The following is a 17,929-nucleotide window of genomic DNA, read 5'->3' as shown; positions in this document are numbered from 1 at the left end:
CCTGGCCTGTAAACCCGATATTAACGTTCAATAAAAGTAAAGGCCTATAAATGTTTTTAAAAGTTTAAATCATAGAGTGTTCACACCAGATTCATGTCATTTATGTGTCAGAATTCGACCACTGTTTGTGTTTTTAACTCTAAAATTAATCCAATTTATTGTTATAAGCAAACGCTGTCCGGGCTGGTATGGTATTTATACTAAAGTGTGTACTCGCTTTTGATATTTTGATAAAAAATTGAAATAAACTTGTGATTCAAATATTAAAACATTGGCTTTTATAGTAAAAAAAAAATCACTTTAAATGGAAATTTACTCTGATTGAAAAAGGAAATTTGGGGGCCCTAAAAATCGGGGGCCCCAGGCTGTAGCCCCCTCAGCCAGAGTTTCTTCCAGGCATCTCTTCGGGGGGGCTAAGCCCCCCCCCCCCCCCCCGAAATTTTTTTACCGCCCCCCGAACGAAATGAAATTTACATAATTTATATAGAAAATATATACTTTTAACAGTGTCCCCCCCCCCCCCCGAAGAAAGTTTACCGCCCCCCCCCCGAAGATTTCAAGTGCCCCCCCCCCCCCGGAGAAAAAAGTCTGGAAGAAAAACTGCCCTCAGCACCCCCCTTAATCCGCCACTGCTACATAGATCTAGATTCTAGTAGCTAATTACAGGCCTTGATCTATATTTGTGTTATAGACTCATTTGCCTTATAGATTCTAGATCTAGATCTATTTAGTATTTCTTCTAGAGATACTTTAAAATTTTTTTTTTATACGAATGCTGTGAATGTGATCATACTCATAAGGCGTCATAAGCTTTACAACATAATAACAACCGCACCACGAACTTTGAAATGACTACACGTTCTGAGATTTTTCTTTTAAAATAAACTATTTAAAAAAAAAAAATTAAAATCGATAGACCTGGCCTATAAAGAAAAACGGATGTATTGACCATTGTTCGGCTTGTCGCAACAGTGTGACGTCATATGTTTCTATATTTATCTGCTTATCCCTAGAAAAGTCAAGTCATAGACACACACAACACAGAACTACAGGACTGGTACTTGTACTGTTTTCCTAGATCTACTACGAGAGAAATGTCTTTCCAAAAAGGTATCAAATGGTGATAGTGATTGGTTTAGAAATTGATTGGTCTTTATTTTATTAAATATAAATTAATTATAAATTTTAAAAGAATCTAGATCTAGATCTAGATCTAGATTTTAGATCCAGATTCTAACTTTAGGTGGTAGATCTAGATCTAGATCTAGTCAGTAGTACTAGTAGTAGATCTAGATTCTAGATCTGGTAGGTAGTAGATTCTAGTAGTAGATCTAGTACTATCTCTACTAGTTCTAGTAGGTTAGGGTAGGTTAAAAAAATGATAAATAATTAAATATTAAATCGGTAAAAATCTAGTAGATTTCTAGATCTAGTGTATAAGAAGTATTAAGTAGCCTACTTAGTACTTTAGTACTAGACATCTAGATTATTCTAGATTCTAAGAATCTAAGTAGTGTAAGTGTAGTACTTTTAACTTAGTACTTACTACTTAGTACTATATTAACTTATTAAGTATTAAGTTAATAAAAGGCCCTACTTCTACTAGATTCTACTACTACTTCAATATTCAATATTATATTAGTATTTTAGTACTAGATCTGATATTACTTAGTAGTAGGTACTAAAACTAAAGTACTATTATTAGTACTAATATTGAATATTGACTAATAATTTAATATTAATAAACTCTGATATAGGCCTAGATCTAGGCCTAATAATTAATAATAATCAATATTATATTTAAACGAGCCGGCCCACGGCATAACATACGCCGCTATTTAGTTATTGCTTTTCTACTTTTCAGTAATTCATAATTTGTGAATTCGACAGTACCAACGCTAACACTGAAAATATGTCTTTAAAACACTATAAGTAGCTCGTTAAGGACCATAACCCCCCTTCCTTCCCCCCCCCCCCCTCCCCCCAACGTTTAAAATCTTTTCAAACTAAATTATCTGCCCCTAATAGCTGTCACTAAACCCGACGCCACGAAGGTAAACATAGCGTGAACCACATCTCACTAAGACCATGTAGGGGTGGGGATGGTAGGGAGCGCGTTTACAGCTTGTTTTCTAGCGTCTCCCAGAAGAGAATTATATATATAGAGATATATTTAGTATTATTTAGGCAACTAGACTTTAGACTACTTTAGAGTTAAATGAGTGCCAATTTGTTAGTAGTAACCACTGGGTTCTAGATAGATCTAACTCAGAACATGTCATTGAATATTATCCGAATCTATCAGTCCATCGGAAAAGCAATACAATTGAATAATCAATTGTTCTGATGCCACTAATTTTTATCTTTATTTTATACCATTGCATGTGTGATTGTCAGCTGAAGAAATTAAGACCACTCTCGTCAAGCACATTTTACTTTTATATCTTGCCTTTGCGATTTTCCACAGACCCTGCCTACCCCCCTGCTGGAAATGAAAAACAGAGTGGCCAGTACCCTAACATGGCTACAACTGCACCTATGGCACCCTACCCCCCACCTGCCTACAACTATGCCCCACCCCCTTACTCAAGTCAACCACCTATGATGCCTGGCCCTGGATCTTATCAGTATCAAACACAGTATCAGTATCCACCTGCTGGTAAGGAGTCTAGAATGTTGTTATGTCAGCATGTTGGGACAAATGAAGTAGAGTTCATCTATTTCAGTGACCTTGACTTTCAAAGACAGCATGTTCCTTAACAATTGCATCAGTTATCCATCAGAGTTGGATGGATCAGGAGCATTACAGTCTCAAGGGGTCGTCCATAAATGACTTCACACTTGTAGGGGGGTCCGTAATTTTGTGATGGTGTGTGATAAGGGGGAGGGGGGGGGGGGGGTCAGATGGTGCAATGTCACACTTTTGCATTATAAAAAAGCAATGTTAGAAAACGAATTTAGGCGTTATTTCATGTTTTAGAAAACAGTTTTAATAAATTGTATTAGGAATTGATTAAAATACTCTATTTTGACAGTTATAAACAAGATTTTGGAAAAAAATTGATGTTTTGAGAAAAATTAAACTGCAGTTTTGAGGGGGGTTGTAGGCTGAGGTGTGACATCATTTTAGGGGGGGGTCTGGCTTTTTGTGACGATGAGGAGGGGGGAGTAAAAAATCGTCAAAAAAAGCGTGACGTCATTTATCTGAACTTAAGACTTTCAAGTTAGCAGCCTTGTGCTCTACTCACTGAGCATGCCTTTCCATAAGATGTTCACAGTATAGAAAGTGTGAAAACATTGAATACTTTCCTAAATATTAGTAATGCTTATATTAATGTGTTGAGCTTTGAATAAGTATTAGCATCAGATTTGTTTAGTTGACATTGATTTAATAATTGTTAAGTATCAAGCTTTAATGCACAATTGAAACCCTCTATCATTGTTAACTAGGTGTACAGCATCAATCATACAGTGGTTCAGGTCACATGATGGCTCAAGGCCCACCCCCACCATACAGTGCCTACCAACAGTCTGTGAGTATCATGTTTTGATAGAAATAAATCTTTCAATATCCTAATTCTAAAATATTTTGATCTGTGTCTTCCATAATCATTAAGTTAAGCATGACAAATCAATAAGAGCCAAACTTTAAATGTAGATCTTGAATTTTCTAACATTTATTCATAGCAGTTTCATTCAAAACTTCTTTTTAGAATATTTATTAGGCCTATAATTTAATGTTTTTAATTAAATTTTTTTTAGGTTTAATTTTTGATTACTAAATTATTTGTTTTTGCACTATATAATACTATTAATACTGTAAATTTTGTTATATTGTGTTAAAAATGTAAAAGATGTTAATGTATACATTTTTGGTTTTATTTACTTATTAAGAGAAAGTCTTGTAATCGTGCAAAAATAAAATCGAGATTTTTACAAATCTCGACGTTTTACACCTCACTGATACGGAAAAACATAATTTTGCAATCTTGTCCGTATGTCTGTGTGTGTGTCTGTCTGTGTGTAAACACAATAACTTGAGTACCGTTACAGCTAGGTTGATAAAATTTCATATATAAGTATTTTATCAAAATCGTAGATCCTGATCAACTTTTGAGCGATTTCCGATAATCGGAAATGGTACTTTTTCTTCTTTGAATTTTTCAAAAGCCTATAACTTGAGTACTATTTCAGATAGATAAATGAAATTTCACATGTAAGTAAAAGATCTAATTCTCTACCTTTTGTCAAATTTTGAGTAATTTCCGTTGACCGGAAGTACTAATTTACGCTATTTCCGATTTCTCAAAAAATGCATGTAAATTTATAAAGTACTAATAATATTGCGTACTATTAATATTATGCACATTTTGTTTTGGCGTTCGCTTGGTGCGCAATTCTTTTTTCTATGAGATTCTATTCTATTTTTAAAAGTTTAAGTAATTAAAAATCATGTCTATATTCCAAGTTATATAAGAATATTCGAGAAAGTTTAGGGGAGATCACTCCCTGTGATGACGCAAGGTTGCGTCGAGCTCAGGTAGATAGCAGAAGCAGGCTATAGCAAGTTGGTCATACTAGTCAGAGAGAGAGACCAATAAAAAATACGTGAACTGACCGGTCACGTGGGGCGGTCAGCTGACCACTGAAGCGTGGACCACTGTCAGGCCCAGAGATCATGATTAGCTAGCGAGGGCAGAAGGTGTTAGGTTGTAGAATGGAGCAGACATAGTTATGTAGAGAACAGTTAGAATGTAGATAGTGGTAGGATTGGTCATGGAAGGGCGTGTTAGTGGAGTTAGTAGTAGTAGTAGTAGTAGATAGTATTTAACAGGCTAGTTAGGTAGGAAATTGATTTATAGTTTTAATAAAGAACATTTTTGATTTTATACTGGAACTTGTGTTATTGGATTCATTCGTTCCGCCTTCTTAAAAATCCCCACCCTCACAACTCTTAACCAATTATTTCATACCATCACACTCCCGGTTTATTTTTTTTATGTCTCCAGTATTCTGCAGTCCAGACAGGCTACCCAACACAGCCGGGCTATGCTTACTCTAATCAGAATGTAACAGCCGTGGCACATTTTGATTCAGGTGCCAGATTTGATGGTGTTGCCTCCCATAATATTCCTGTAAGTAACAGACTTATTTGCTAGTAAACTATTACTGAGTTTGTATTTTTAGCTTTAGATTTATATACATAAATTAGCAACTGGGCTATATTGGTATCAGTGCTACAGAAAATAGGTCTGCCCATCACTTTTGTCTTTTATGAGTATTAAAAATGAGAGGGTCAAAAACTGTATTCTGTTCTTGAGTTGAAATTTGTAAAAACTTACCATTACTAAATTAATGAAAATGAAGAAAAAAAATTAGTAAACATAAAGTCATCATGGTGATCAATACAGATTTATTGATTTATCAATGGTATTTTTTAAAATCTAAACTACCCACTAACATTTAGAAGTAAGATTTTATTATGAAATCTATTTTGCTCAGTTGGTATAGTGGTTAGGGTTATGACATTAAACAGATGCTATCAAAGCAATTTCTTGATACACGCTTCTGTCATTCTTACTGATAAACTTCTTCCTTTTATACTCCCTGATCAGCCTCCACCCCCTGGGTGTGCTCCAAATGCTGCACAGATGGCTGCCGCACAAGGTGGGACTGTGATAGCAACACAGAAGAATGCAGGCTGGTTAAGTGGTGGCAGTGGAGGGGGTATCACATTCTGGTAATTTCCACTTTTGCCTCTGGTGGCGGAAAACAAACTATCACAGCAGACCAAGATAAAAAAATGACAAGTTTCGTTGTTTTTTAAAATTAATATATACAAATTAATGGTTTACAAATAATTACAGTAGTTACCATAAAATGTTGCTCAGGGTATAATTTTATACTTTTGATTTTCTTTTATTCTAAATTATGCAATCCTATAAGTATAAAGCATAAGGGTGTTATCCATTTATTTTTTACTGCAGACACTGTATTACAGCATCCTGTCTTTTATTCTTAAAGATTTCTCATTTTAAAATCATTATGTTTACTGTGTATTTTGAAAATTGTTGATTTTAATTTATCAATATCTAATTTGTAACATTTTTGTGTGGGTTTAAAGAATTACTAATAGTTTTTAGTTATTTATATTGTTCCTTATTGTACAGTTTATAGTAATCAAGTGACATTGTTAATTTATTGGTAATATTATAAATAATTTTAATTACATTTTTTACATGATAACTTATTTTTTAAAGTCAGTTGAACCTATTAATCAGTATATTTTTATTTTACTTTATTAAGAGAGTGTTAAAATTGTGATTCAGCTTTACCCTTTGTTTATTCACTAATTTCTGTTAACCAGTGTAGGCCTACTTATGTGTTTTAATGCATCAAGCTAATGTAGAGTTTTTGTGTATCTGTATAAAAAAAAAAGTACAGAAAGGATAGTTTAAATATTGGACAATCACTTTAAGATGTTGAAATAAATTTTGAGTAGATTTTTCTTACATTTTATAACTTTTTATATTCAGTTTTAGACCAAAAGAATTGTCCATCTTTTTTTATTTATTGTAACCTAGGGTAATACTTTGCTGTTTATAATTGACATGAAAAACAGAAGCATAAAGCTGTCTTTGCTTTACAATTGCAAGACCAACATTCCACTGACACCGTTTGCCAATGATCTGTGATGTATTATTCAGTCCATACATTAATTTTTTAAAATTTTATTTGCTGGAGTGATTCATTACATGTTAAAGGTACACATTAAGTAGTTTGCTTAAAGCTTGTTGAAGTAAAATGAAAATTGTCTTTTAACCCTTGAATCCCTAAGTATTTGCCCAAGAAAATTGCTTTGATTAAGTCCTTTGACATACACATACTAATAATTTATCAATATCTCATCTTTAGTGCATCGGTTAATTATTATGAAAGATGAGAAGTCAAACTGAAATCTGTATTTCTTTTTATAAATATTTAAGTCATGAAACAATAGTTTTAACTTAATATAAATATTAATTATTCCTATTAATATTATATTAATTAATATAACTTAAAATAAATATAACTTAATATTAATAAATTAAGTATCTCTGTAAAAATTTATAATGAAACCTAGAATTGACAACCCACTGGAACACTATAAAGAGGCAAATTTTAGGGTTGAAAGGGTTAATTTACTTTAATCTTTGTTTTAGAAATAATTAAGTTAAATATAATGAACTTGAGACGAGAATTCCAACACTTCTGTATTTCATTGTTCAACTACGATGTTTTGTGTAGATACACTAATTTGAATGCAAAACTATTCTAATTTTTTTTAGCTTTAAGGTTTAGTAAAACATCAAGATTTTATGTTAGGAATCAATTGTCTTATGGTCATGAGAAGTGCAAATGTTCTGTTTGATTGTGGAGATGTCTTAATTTCACTCAAAACATCTCAAAATTTAATTTTTGCGTTGTTTAAATACTGTCCCTGATCTATATCATTCTGGTGGTTTCTTCATTCAGTTAACAAATTTACACTACTTCAATAACTAAGTGTTAGGTAAAACATTCTATGTTAAATTAGCCAGTATTATTTTTTTAAACATGCTTGCAGTAGTTTATTTTTATTTATAATTCACTGTAGATAATTACTTGTGATGGAACTTATGCTTTCATTTAGCTGCGATAAAAATATTTACATGTTGCTATATACTAAAGCTATAAATTTTTGTAAACGTTTTTGTACAAGAAGACTTTGATCTTTCTATATAATTTTTTTAAACATGTATTGTCTACAGATTTTCAACATGTCATTTGCATATTATTCAAAATAAAAGTTGTCTCACAACCAATTTAGTTTCACAGTTGTTTTTTTCCTAATATTTAAATACTTTACAGTATTGAATATTTTTAGTATTTTTCTAATAGTATTATATTTTTATTTTCTATAAATCATAAAATGGTAATTGATAAAAGTAATTAAATGTATCAGGGCAGACAAATCTGTAAGAGATGATAATGAACCCCAGAGATTTGCATCCCTACCCTAACAAAGTAAAACAAAGAGGAAAATACAAAAAAAAAAACATCTTTAATATTCAATATTTTAAAAACTATATCTCTTAAAATTAATAGCAGATTCCAAAAGCCCAACCAAATATTCAGACCTCATCATCAGCAGAGTTCATGAGATGGCTCTGATCATTATTGATGACATAGATAAAAAATGTTTTGGTTAATTTTGCCTTATAGTGGCAATACAAAAATGTAAAAAAAAAAGCTTACGGGTAGAAAACTTCAGATATTTAATATTTTAAGAATCAATGTTATAAAAGTTGCAAATGGTGAGGACTTCTATCAATTTATTTCAACCTGAGGTTTCACTTTAGTAAGACAAACTGATGTGCTTCATCATCCGTCATGGATTTCTGTAATTCCACTTTTTACTCAAAACTTTTGCAGTAAATGTAATAAACTTATACTTATGAATACAACATGACTTAGTCAAAGTCATATTTGTTTACATTTTTAATGAGAAAAAAAAAATTTCTTTTTCAAATTTTTTTTTAGTTAAAGAAAATACTTTAAAAAACTGAAATAAATCTAATCTTCACAACGACACCATCAAGTTTTTATAACCATGTTTTAATAACACAGCACATCAAGTTTTTCAGGAGGATGCTTATAAATAAAATACAATTTTATGTTAAAAACATTACAATAATCTGACTTGAAATACCACTACTGGAGTAATCAACATTTTAATTTGCAAACAGTGGAACATTTATAAAATCACTAGACTAAGAATATGTTTCAAACATTATCTTTGATACAGAAAATGTTTTTAAATTGCAGTATGAAAGAAAATAATTTTGTATAGCACAAGATAATAATTCTTGGGAAGCATAAAAAAAGAATTTACTTCCATTATTCGATACTCATATAGAATCCAATTGACTATTCATGACCTGAATTTCTTGTACACAGTATTGTAGAGATACATGAACATTTTTAAATACTTGCAATTTACAATAACGTTAAAAAATATATTTGTAAAGAAAAAAATGTAAACAATACTAAATATAGATTAACAAACAAAAAGTTTTTAAAAAACATGACAAAGATAAAGTAGAGTTCATCTGTTTTTACAAAGCGTCACGCCAAACTACCATAACTAATCCTGACTAGTGTCAGGAGCCCATGAAGGCAAGGGATAACCTACTGTGTTTGGTGTTAGCAAACAAATATAAATTTTGTTGGACTTCAGCACATCCTAAACATTGTGAAGCCTAGGATCCATAACTGACACTAAATTCTTTAAAAAATCTAAATATCCAAGGACCTGAATAATAAGATTAATATGGTATGTATTGGTCTTTAAATAAACTTAATTCCTGGACTAAAATGGTTTGTATAACAAAATATCAAAAGAAATATAATACTATCAAGTAATCTTGTTAAAGAAATATTCTTTGATTTTTAAAAGACATTATAAAATAAATAAAATATACTTTTATAATACCATCAAGTATTCTTGTAAAAGACGTATTCTTTAATTTTTAACAAGACATTTTAAAACAAGTTAAACATCCTCTTACTTGCAGAATATATTAATGTAAAAAATGTCATGTTGTTCAGACAGCATAGACAGACAGTTCAATAAAGGTAACAATAGGAGAAAGAGCAGCAGTTGGTTTGGTCTCTATATGGGAGATAACTATTTTGTAAAAGTGTTTGAAATGATGAACCATAACTTTTGTGACTGCTAAAACAAAGGTTGTTCAATAAGTGGGGAGGGGTAAACATTTGTAAATATTGTTCTCTATAATGATAGTTAAACCTTTTTTTTAAAAAAAAGCGGTTGTAGCAGCTGTATCTAAAATAAGGTGGCAAATAAGATTTTAAACTTCATTATTGTTCAAGATGACTGAAATTAAAAACTACATTTATTTTTTTTTCATTTCATACCAATTTTATTTATAAAAATTAATCAATAGCCTAGGGAATGATTTTTTTTAAAACACATTTGTTATTAAATGGCTAGGATGCTATGACTAATACGATGGGTTAGTTTTTAAAGAGTGTTGTTACAAGTTGGACTATTCAGCAGAAATGCGTCGTCTGCTAGATTCCTTTCCATTCAAATACAATGTCGGCAATCTTTAAATAATTCTTATATTCTCCAATTATGGGGGGAAAAAGTATAATGAAAGAATAACCTAAATAAGAAGTTCCTACCACTGGATATGGGCTACATCCATGGCAATAAGTTTAAGCAATGTTTTTGAAATAAGACTTCACATTAATAACAATATATGCCCACAATATACTTGAAAAATAAATCAGAAACACCCAACAAGCTAAAAAAAATTATTAAAGTAATGTAAGAGCCATTCATATGATTTAAAATTTAGTAATTGTCCACTAATTGGATTAAGCTGATTTTGCCAATTTAAACAAATCCATTTAAAGAAACCATCACATTTTAGATTTTAAAATTACGTTTTAAATTCAACGTAACTTGTGATTTAGTAGTTATGAAACAGTATCCAAATTTAACTACACAAACGGCTTATGTGGTGTCCCAATACCAGGCACATTCAACCCTAATGCATAAAGACAATTGTATCCTTTTAAGCATTGTGAAATGAAAGATCTGAGTTAAAAAAGAAAAGAAATGCTTGATAATAACATGTCATATTTTCTAGACCAACATTTCAATCTTTACGAAGGCTGTAGTAAATTTGTATGGTAAATCACAAGTTTTTCTATCAGAAGTTCCTCAATCTCTTGACCAGAAGATAGCTGTTCCTCTGTGAGAATCAAATCTTCTTCGGAATCCTTGGCTATAATGAAAACTTCTTTCTTGCGTGTCTCTAGGAGGTTTGCTATAACCATCTGTGTCAGAAAAACAAAAAAATGAATCTATCAAAAATTGTTTAACTTAAGAATTATTAAAATTAAAAATACGAGCCGACCCGCTGCGTATCAAAAGCCGCTATTTAGTTGTTTTATTTTCTACTTTTCAGTAATTCATAATTTGTGAATTTGACAGTACCAATGCTGCCACTGAAAATATTTGCTTTAAAACACTACCCCCCCCCCCAACCCCTACCATACACCCCTCCCCCCCCCCCCTGAAAGCAGCCTCCTCTTAGTTACCTCCTGTAAGTTTAAAATCGTTTCAAACTAAATTATCTGCCCCTAATAGCCGTCAACAAACCCAGCTCTACGATTTGTAAACATTTAGAGTGAACCACAACTCACCAGATCATATGGGGGTGGGGGTGGTAGTGATAGTGATAGAGAGGAAGAGAGGGGACTGCAAAGGCGCGCTTGCAGCTTGTTTTCTAACGGCTCCCAGAAGAGAATTATATATATATAGATTTCTAGATCAACAATGTCCATAAAGCTGTTTGATAACGTTAGTAGGGTTAATATGATAACAAATAAATGTAAATATACTTCAAGTGTTTGACTAACCTGATGTTGATACATCTGAAGGGCTTTCTTTGCTTTATCTTTAAGAATAGTTTTATCAGTCTCTAACTGAAAAATATAAAAAAGGACACCATCAACACTTAAAAATTTTTGACTGATAATAAAATAGTTAAGAATTATACATTTATAATCCATCTGTTTACACCTATTTATATTTTTGTATAGTCTTGAGTCTCTAAATGATATAAATTTTAACCAACTAGCACTGTCTTTAAACAGTTTAACTTATACATCACATAATAGTATTAAATAAGAAAAAAAATATTACTGTCACAGCCCTTTTGTATGACTGGGTTCACGACATAAACTAAAAGCAAATACCAACCACATTACTGGTGATTTCACAATTTTATTAATATTAGATCTACATATTCAGAATGATAATAAGCAGCTACACTACTCAACAAACACGACTTTTCAATTTCGTCATCTTTCTTGTTCTGCCGCCTTCCACCTCTCGCTTCCTTTCCTTTCGCGCATGCGCACACCCACACTATATTTTATATTTTATCTCGCCTTTTTAAGACACACACTCGCAACATACATTCATATACATTTGACTGTTACAATTACCTTAAACGATATAATAAATGCATGAGGTACCCAATCTTTTACTAGAGGTTTCAACATTTTTGGTGTCATTTCAAGGGTCAACTTCAAAACTCCTTCAGATGACTGGATTTTGTGTTCTGGCTGAAGACACAGCATGTACAATAAGAAACTATTTAAAACTATTTAAACAACTTTTGGATATCCAATAAATAACAATTTTAAACAATTTATGAAACTGTAGAATAAGACTGTCATCTATTCAGCCATACATTTTAAAACTGCACCAAAGAACAGCTTAATTATTCAATTGATTATTGATCTGTTCTAAGATTTGGAAGGGAAACCTTATTACTTTTTAAGTCATTAACATTAAAAAATCCCCATACATAAGCTTTATACAAAAAAAAAAAACCACAAGAAAACTACACACCTTTTTGGAGCTAATATCTCAAACTCTGGCAAGAAAACTTAAATGTGTACCACCCATCATTAAATATCTGTATTTCATGTTTAAATTTTAGTTTAGTTTTAGCTGATAATTATACATTATGCAATTATACATGATTAATGTGATAATAGATGCCTCACAACTCATCAAAAACAACAGTGAAAAAGCAAGTCTTCACAATGCACTGAAATGCTAAATATCTATTTGGCCTATACATTAGGGAGTAAATCTGTTCACCTTAAATAATGTAGACAAGAAAAATTACCATCAGTCCTTTAGGAATGTAAAAATCAGCCACAGCAGCTGCCAGATAAATAATTGCCTGTTTGCCACAGGGCTGGAGGGACACACAAGCTTCATGTAACAAGACCAGGTACTCAGACAGGGTGGTGAAATCTACCATACACAACATGCCCTCATCTCGAAACTTTTGGTACTGTTTCACAACCGGTGACAATTTCTGGACATAAGTTTTATCAACTGGAAGAAATAGCATATGTTAAAAAGTAAAATCTATCAATAAGTTTAATAAATAAACTATGTTACTTAGCTTACTATCCTGGGTGACTATCTTATATCATTTATAAAGTCAAATAAAAAAGAATATTTTTTTAGTAAAAAGACAAAAACAAAGTTAAGATTTAATTTACTTATTGATGTTTGTAAGTTGGGTTGGACATCCCATCCTAGTTAACTTGAAACATACCATTAAGAAAAACCATTGCTGAATGTAGTACAAATGGAAATACCAATTTTACTTTAAGTTTCAAGTATAAAATTAAAAGCAAATGTATTCATTGCCAAAATCTAAATAACAAATACTTTTATTTATTTCTAAGATACATAAAAAATATCAAAAGAAAGATATCACCTACCAGTGATCAATGTATCCTCATTTTCTGAAACATTTAGTATATCTAAAATATTTTTTTCAACTCTTTGAAAAAAAGGTTGTAAAGATCTATGACGATGCAAGAATAACACAGCATAGCCTTGCTTCAAAAAATATATTTGACAGTTAAGAACAATTCTTTTTTTAAGACAGCAAAGAATTTAAATAAAGTTTTAAACAATTAAATTTTTTTAAATGACAAATAAATTAGTAGAGAGAAATCAAAAGACAATAAAAAAAAAACAAGTTCTTTAAAAAAAAGTTTTGAAAACAGATTAATTAATAACAGTGGTACTCTACTAATCAATACTGAAAGTAAGGGTCATAAAAAATGGCAAAAAACATTGATATGGTTAAACTGGTTTATTGTTCTGTTTAATTTTAACAATAACAAAGGATACTCTGCTGAAGTTGCTCCTCGTGTTCCAATACTGAAATTGTCAATAAACCGGACAGTTCTGCTCTCAAGAGGCACAGTTGTGCCCCCTGACTAAAAAAAACAAAACAAAAAAGAAGAGAAGATTAACAGTTGAGCATGGTTAATATCTAACAATAACCTTTCCAGGTTCTTTGTCTACATCATGCTGGAAGCTCACTGTAAAATTGCAGCCATTTCATTGAGTACTAAATGTGAGTGTTTTTATGGTATTCTTTTAATTTCAATAAATGCCAGTCAGTTTAGCATGTAAAGGGAGGGGGGGGGGGGGGGGGGTGTAAAAAAGTTTTACATATATATAAAGGGGCATATAATTTCAAAAGAAAAATTCTACCCCCCCCCCCCGACCGTAAAATCGCCCGCGACTAGTAATGTGAAAAACAGGTGACTCCTTAAACTTTAATAATTATTTCACATTTTGAGGAGGATTTATGTTTTGAAAAATACAAAAATGTTTCCTAGTTTCATTTATGTAGAATTTACCTGTTTTTAAACAACTGAGTTAAAACTTTTCAGTAATAAATAAAGACTAGCGATGTTTCCAACAGATGCAACCATGCTCATTTACTATAGTAGCCATCTTGTTTATTTTTTTAATTGTAAACTTATAGCGCATGATTCAGGGGAAGCCACTAGAGATTACTGATGGCCGCTTTTTATAGCTAATCCTGCTCGCAAACACTGCTGTTTAAAGTTAATTTCTTACCTATATTGATATATTTAGCCATTGATTTAGGTTTATTATAATATTATTCATTTATCTATAATATTTGACACAAATATATCACAACATACTTCTATTAAAGCCTTAACAATGAGGTTACTTTTTCGTACATTACTAGCCGCTGGCGATTTTACGTACCTAAAACGATAGATTACCGATATATATTTATTTATTTTATATTTAACCATTGGTTTAGGTTTATTATTCATTTATCTACAATATTTGACACAAATATATCACAATATACCTCTATTAAAACCTTGACAATGAGGTAACTTTTTCGTACATTAGAAGCCGAGGCGATTTTACGTACCCAAAACGATAGATTACCAAAATTTAAAATTTATTTTTAATTTTTCTGAAAAAAAAATGTCGGAACCACTTTTGTGACTTTTTCCAGCTTGTTCTAAGAACCCTATTGCTGCATATTGCTTACTTAACTACTTACCGTGATTAGAACTATTCTATTATTTTTTACTAAATGAATGTTAGCAAATTTGTTTATTTGTTCCTTTTTCGTTTCAAAAGATTCTGGAGGTACTAAATCATTAAAAAATTGAGAATCCAGCTGATTAGAGACAGCCATTTTGAACCGGATGTTTATGTTCTCAGTTGACCTTTGTAAGGGGAGTCACTCTGTTGATAACTCGAATCAGGAAACTAAAGTCTGAAACAAGCCTAGTGAATACTCAGCTACTCTACTTAGAACTTAGTAACTTAGGCCTAGTCTAGTCATAGATAGATCCTAAAATAGATGGAAAGAGAGAACTCAGAGACTAAAAAGTCCAAAAGAGAACCTGGTCTATTTCGAGGCTAAAACTAATTTTCTAAAACTTAAATTAATTTTAATAATTTATTTAGTAATTTTAGTATTTAGCAGAACGAGATCCTGTCCGAGCCACAATCAAACGGTGGGTTTGTTCAGAACAGAAATATAATTTATCGACTCTCTATTCTACAATCAGTTGTTCAGTAGTTGACACTTTTTTTGTAGTTGATCTCTAATCTTAACTAGATCTAAAAAAATAACTAATAAATGATCTAGAAATCTAGTACTAAGTCACTGTAGTGACTGTAGTCAACTGTAGTGTGACTGTAGTTGTAGTCAGTGTACTAGTGTGGGAGTGGGGAAATTGCGAGACGCGAAAAGCGAAATGGCGAGGCGGGAAAATGCGAGAAGGTAATGCGAGACATACCTGCGGAATTAAGGGTAAATAGCGAGACACTTTTTGCGAAAAAAGTTTTTTCCTTTTTTTTTCCATCTTTATTTATTTCAATTATTTTTTTAAATATTTTTAAAATAAACAAGCATTTAACCATACCCTTTAACACGAGTGTTGTATGTTGTTATTTTTTATCTAGATACTAAGAAGATAGATAGATCTATATCTAGATCTATCTATTTAAAAATCCTAACATCGTTGCTGTGCTACTGTCATCGCCCGCTCTTGTTAGCGTGAGGAAAATCCCGTCTCAGTCGGCATTAATTTAAAAATCTAGCCCGTTCATGTTTATACAAACATGAGCTGTGTCATTGTGAATTGGTATAATCTTGTCAGCAGGAGAGATATTTTGCAACATCTATTTATGGATTTTTGTACTTGCAAAAAGTGTAAAATAAACAATTCTAAAAAGTGCAATTTATTTTTTTATTAAGTAATTTTAATTACAAACAAAATTTACAAACAAAATCTTCTGAAACAGTCCTCAAACACACCTCGTGACACCATCTTTCACACATAGTACACCCAACCCAGTTCATTAGACTCCCATTTATACATTTTTCTTTTGCTACTTCTTCCAATCCACATTCACAACATTTCACATTCTCATCACAGTTGACCTCCTCGTTCATCCCACAAACAACACTGGCACCCATGTTCTCATCATCATCATCATCCGCACGCTCAACATCTGTTTTCCGTTTTTTATAATTTGTATTTTTTATCATTTCTGTAATTTTGGCAATGTCTTGCTCATTGTTGTCACCAGCAGTTGAGTTTTTTTAAAACATCGATATTTTCCCAAAATCTTGTCTAATTTCGGTCAAAATAGAGTATTTCAATCAATTCCTATTACAATGTATTAAAAAACAGTTTTCTAAAACGCGAAAAAACGTCTAAAATTCTTTTTCTAACATTGCTTTTTTATAGTGTGACTTCACATCTAACCCCCCCCTCCTCCCCCTCATCACACATCGTCATAAAATTACAGACCCCCCCCCCTACGAGTGTGACGTCATTTATGGAAGACCCCAAATAATACCACCACCAAAACCAAAAAATTCAGATAAGTTCAACTTGGTTTTAAAAATATTTGAAGTAGGCCCATAGCTTACGATATAGCACGACCAACTGATAATAACGGTGACGTCACTTTATTTTGTTGTATCCAAATGATGTAGGCATTTCCTTGTGCTTAGATTTATATGGTAAAAAAAGCTAGAAAAAAATCGTAGGCAGCGGCTATAATACAAAATTTCTATGCAACAATAGAAAATATGTTTGCGGCGGCAGCGGATCCGGGCACGGCGATCTTCAAAGATGGTAAATCAGGCGGCCTCGGCGTTCCACACAAAAGACAGAAGTTGATCTATCGTCGGCGGTATTTCCGTCGGTTTCGAACAAGGTGGTATTCAAAGTCGACACAAAAGATGGGGGGAGTTGACAAATCATCAGTATGTCTAGCGACGGAAAAATCGGAAGTTTTAACAATGTAAACGAAGCGTCTTTGAAGTCTGGACCAAATACCACTGAAAATCGGGTGCGGTAAATTTTTCGCAGAAATCTTCGCATTTCAACACCACCCAGCGGAAGTATCGGCTTGTGGTAAAATGCGAGACAAAAAAGTCACGTGACCGACCGTTTTCGCGCCCTTCTCGCATTTTCCCGCCTCGCCATTTCGCTTTTCGCGTCTCGCAATTTCCCCACACCCTACTAGTGTAGTCCAGTTTTTAAACTCCCACAACTTCTGACTTTGTGTGTTTGGTTGTAAAAATATTAATAAAGTTTTAAAGTACCCTTTTGAACCTTTTGGTCCATGGAGCAAGTGAAGTAGGAGAAATTCATTTTATTTTAGTGACCTCTAAACAGGGAGGGATAGTTTCACCACTAGTGTGGTCAGCATTTTACTCTCCCGACCCTAGTGCCTGTCAGATACCTGGGATGAATTTGAGTTTTTTGGGTTAGCAGATGAATGCTCTACCCTTTGACCACACCATCCCTTTGTGTTTGGTTTTAACTTAGTTTTAAGGATGACTTATTTAGAATTGTCCATTGAATCCTTTCATTCATTATCATTTTTTTTTTAAATTATCTGTTAGCAACTAAATGAGATAGTAATTTTCAACTTTAATATTTGTGTTAAAATACAAAAAGTACTACA

At 32.1% G+C, this 17,929-nt stretch overlaps 2 protein-coding genes across 2 annotated transcripts; one reads left to right on the top strand and one right to left on the bottom strand.

Moving 5' to 3' along the window:
• Positions 1-985: 985 nt before the first annotated feature.
• Positions 986-7,844, top strand: LOC131940154 (DAZ-associated protein 2). Its single transcript, XM_059298767.1, has 5 exons — positions 986-1,110; positions 2,468-2,659; positions 3,451-3,533; positions 5,010-5,135; positions 5,616-7,844. Exons 1-5 carry the CDS (start codon positions 1,095-1,097, stop codon positions 5,742-5,744), a joined length of 546 nt encoding a protein of 181 aa, XP_059154750.1. The 5' UTR covers positions 986-1,094; the 3' UTR covers positions 5,745-7,844.
• A 438-nt stretch (positions 7,845-8,282) lies between these two features.
• LOC131940147 (phosphopantothenate--cysteine ligase) lies at positions 8,283-15,150 on the bottom strand. The gene is made up of 7 exons (XM_059298739.1): positions 14,994-15,150; positions 13,787-13,875; positions 13,369-13,502; positions 12,759-12,973; positions 12,067-12,186; positions 11,476-11,541; positions 8,283-10,890 (listed from the first exon to the last, which is right to left on the bottom strand). The coding sequence occupies exons 1-7, from the start codon at positions 15,129-15,131 to the stop codon at positions 10,717-10,719; spliced, it is 936 nt and encodes a 311-aa protein (XP_059154722.1). The 5' UTR covers positions 15,132-15,150; the 3' UTR covers positions 8,283-10,716.
• Positions 15,151-17,929: the final 2,779 nt, after the last annotated feature.

The sequence above is a fragment of the Physella acuta genome, unplaced genomic scaffold, assembly GCF_028476545.2.
Source record: "Physella acuta isolate Inbredline_101_S28 unplaced genomic scaffold, ASM2847654v3 ptg000309l, whole genome shotgun sequence".
Lineage (NCBI taxonomy): Eukaryota > Metazoa > Mollusca > Gastropoda > Physidae > Physella > Physella acuta.
The sequence above is the reverse complement of the archived record's forward strand: the minus strand, read 5'-3'. Positions and strand labels throughout refer to the sequence as shown.

Bases quoted from the DNA above. Each gene is read 5' to 3' on its own strand.
- LOC131940147 (XM_059298739.1), bottom strand. From the start codon at position 15,131: ATGGCTGTCTCTAATCAGCTGGATTCTCAATTTTTTAATGATTTAGTA. The intron at 13,503-13,786 runs GTATCCTTTGTT...TAACTGTCAAAT, and splicing joins CGAGGAGCAACTTCAGCAGA to ATATTTTTTGAAGCAAGGCT. The intron at 12,187-12,758 runs GTAATTTTTCTT...CTGTGTCTTCAG, and splicing joins ACATTCCTAAAGGACTGATG to CCAGAACACAAAATCCAGTC.
- LOC131940154 (XM_059298767.1), top strand. The intron at 2,660-3,450 runs GTAAGGAGTCTA...ATTGTTAACTAG, and splicing joins GTATCAGTATCCACCTGCTG to GTGTACAGCATCAATCATAC. The intron at 5,136-5,615 runs GTAAGTAACAGA...CTCCCTGATCAG, and splicing joins TTGCCTCCCATAATATTCCT to CCTCCACCCCCTGGGTGTGC.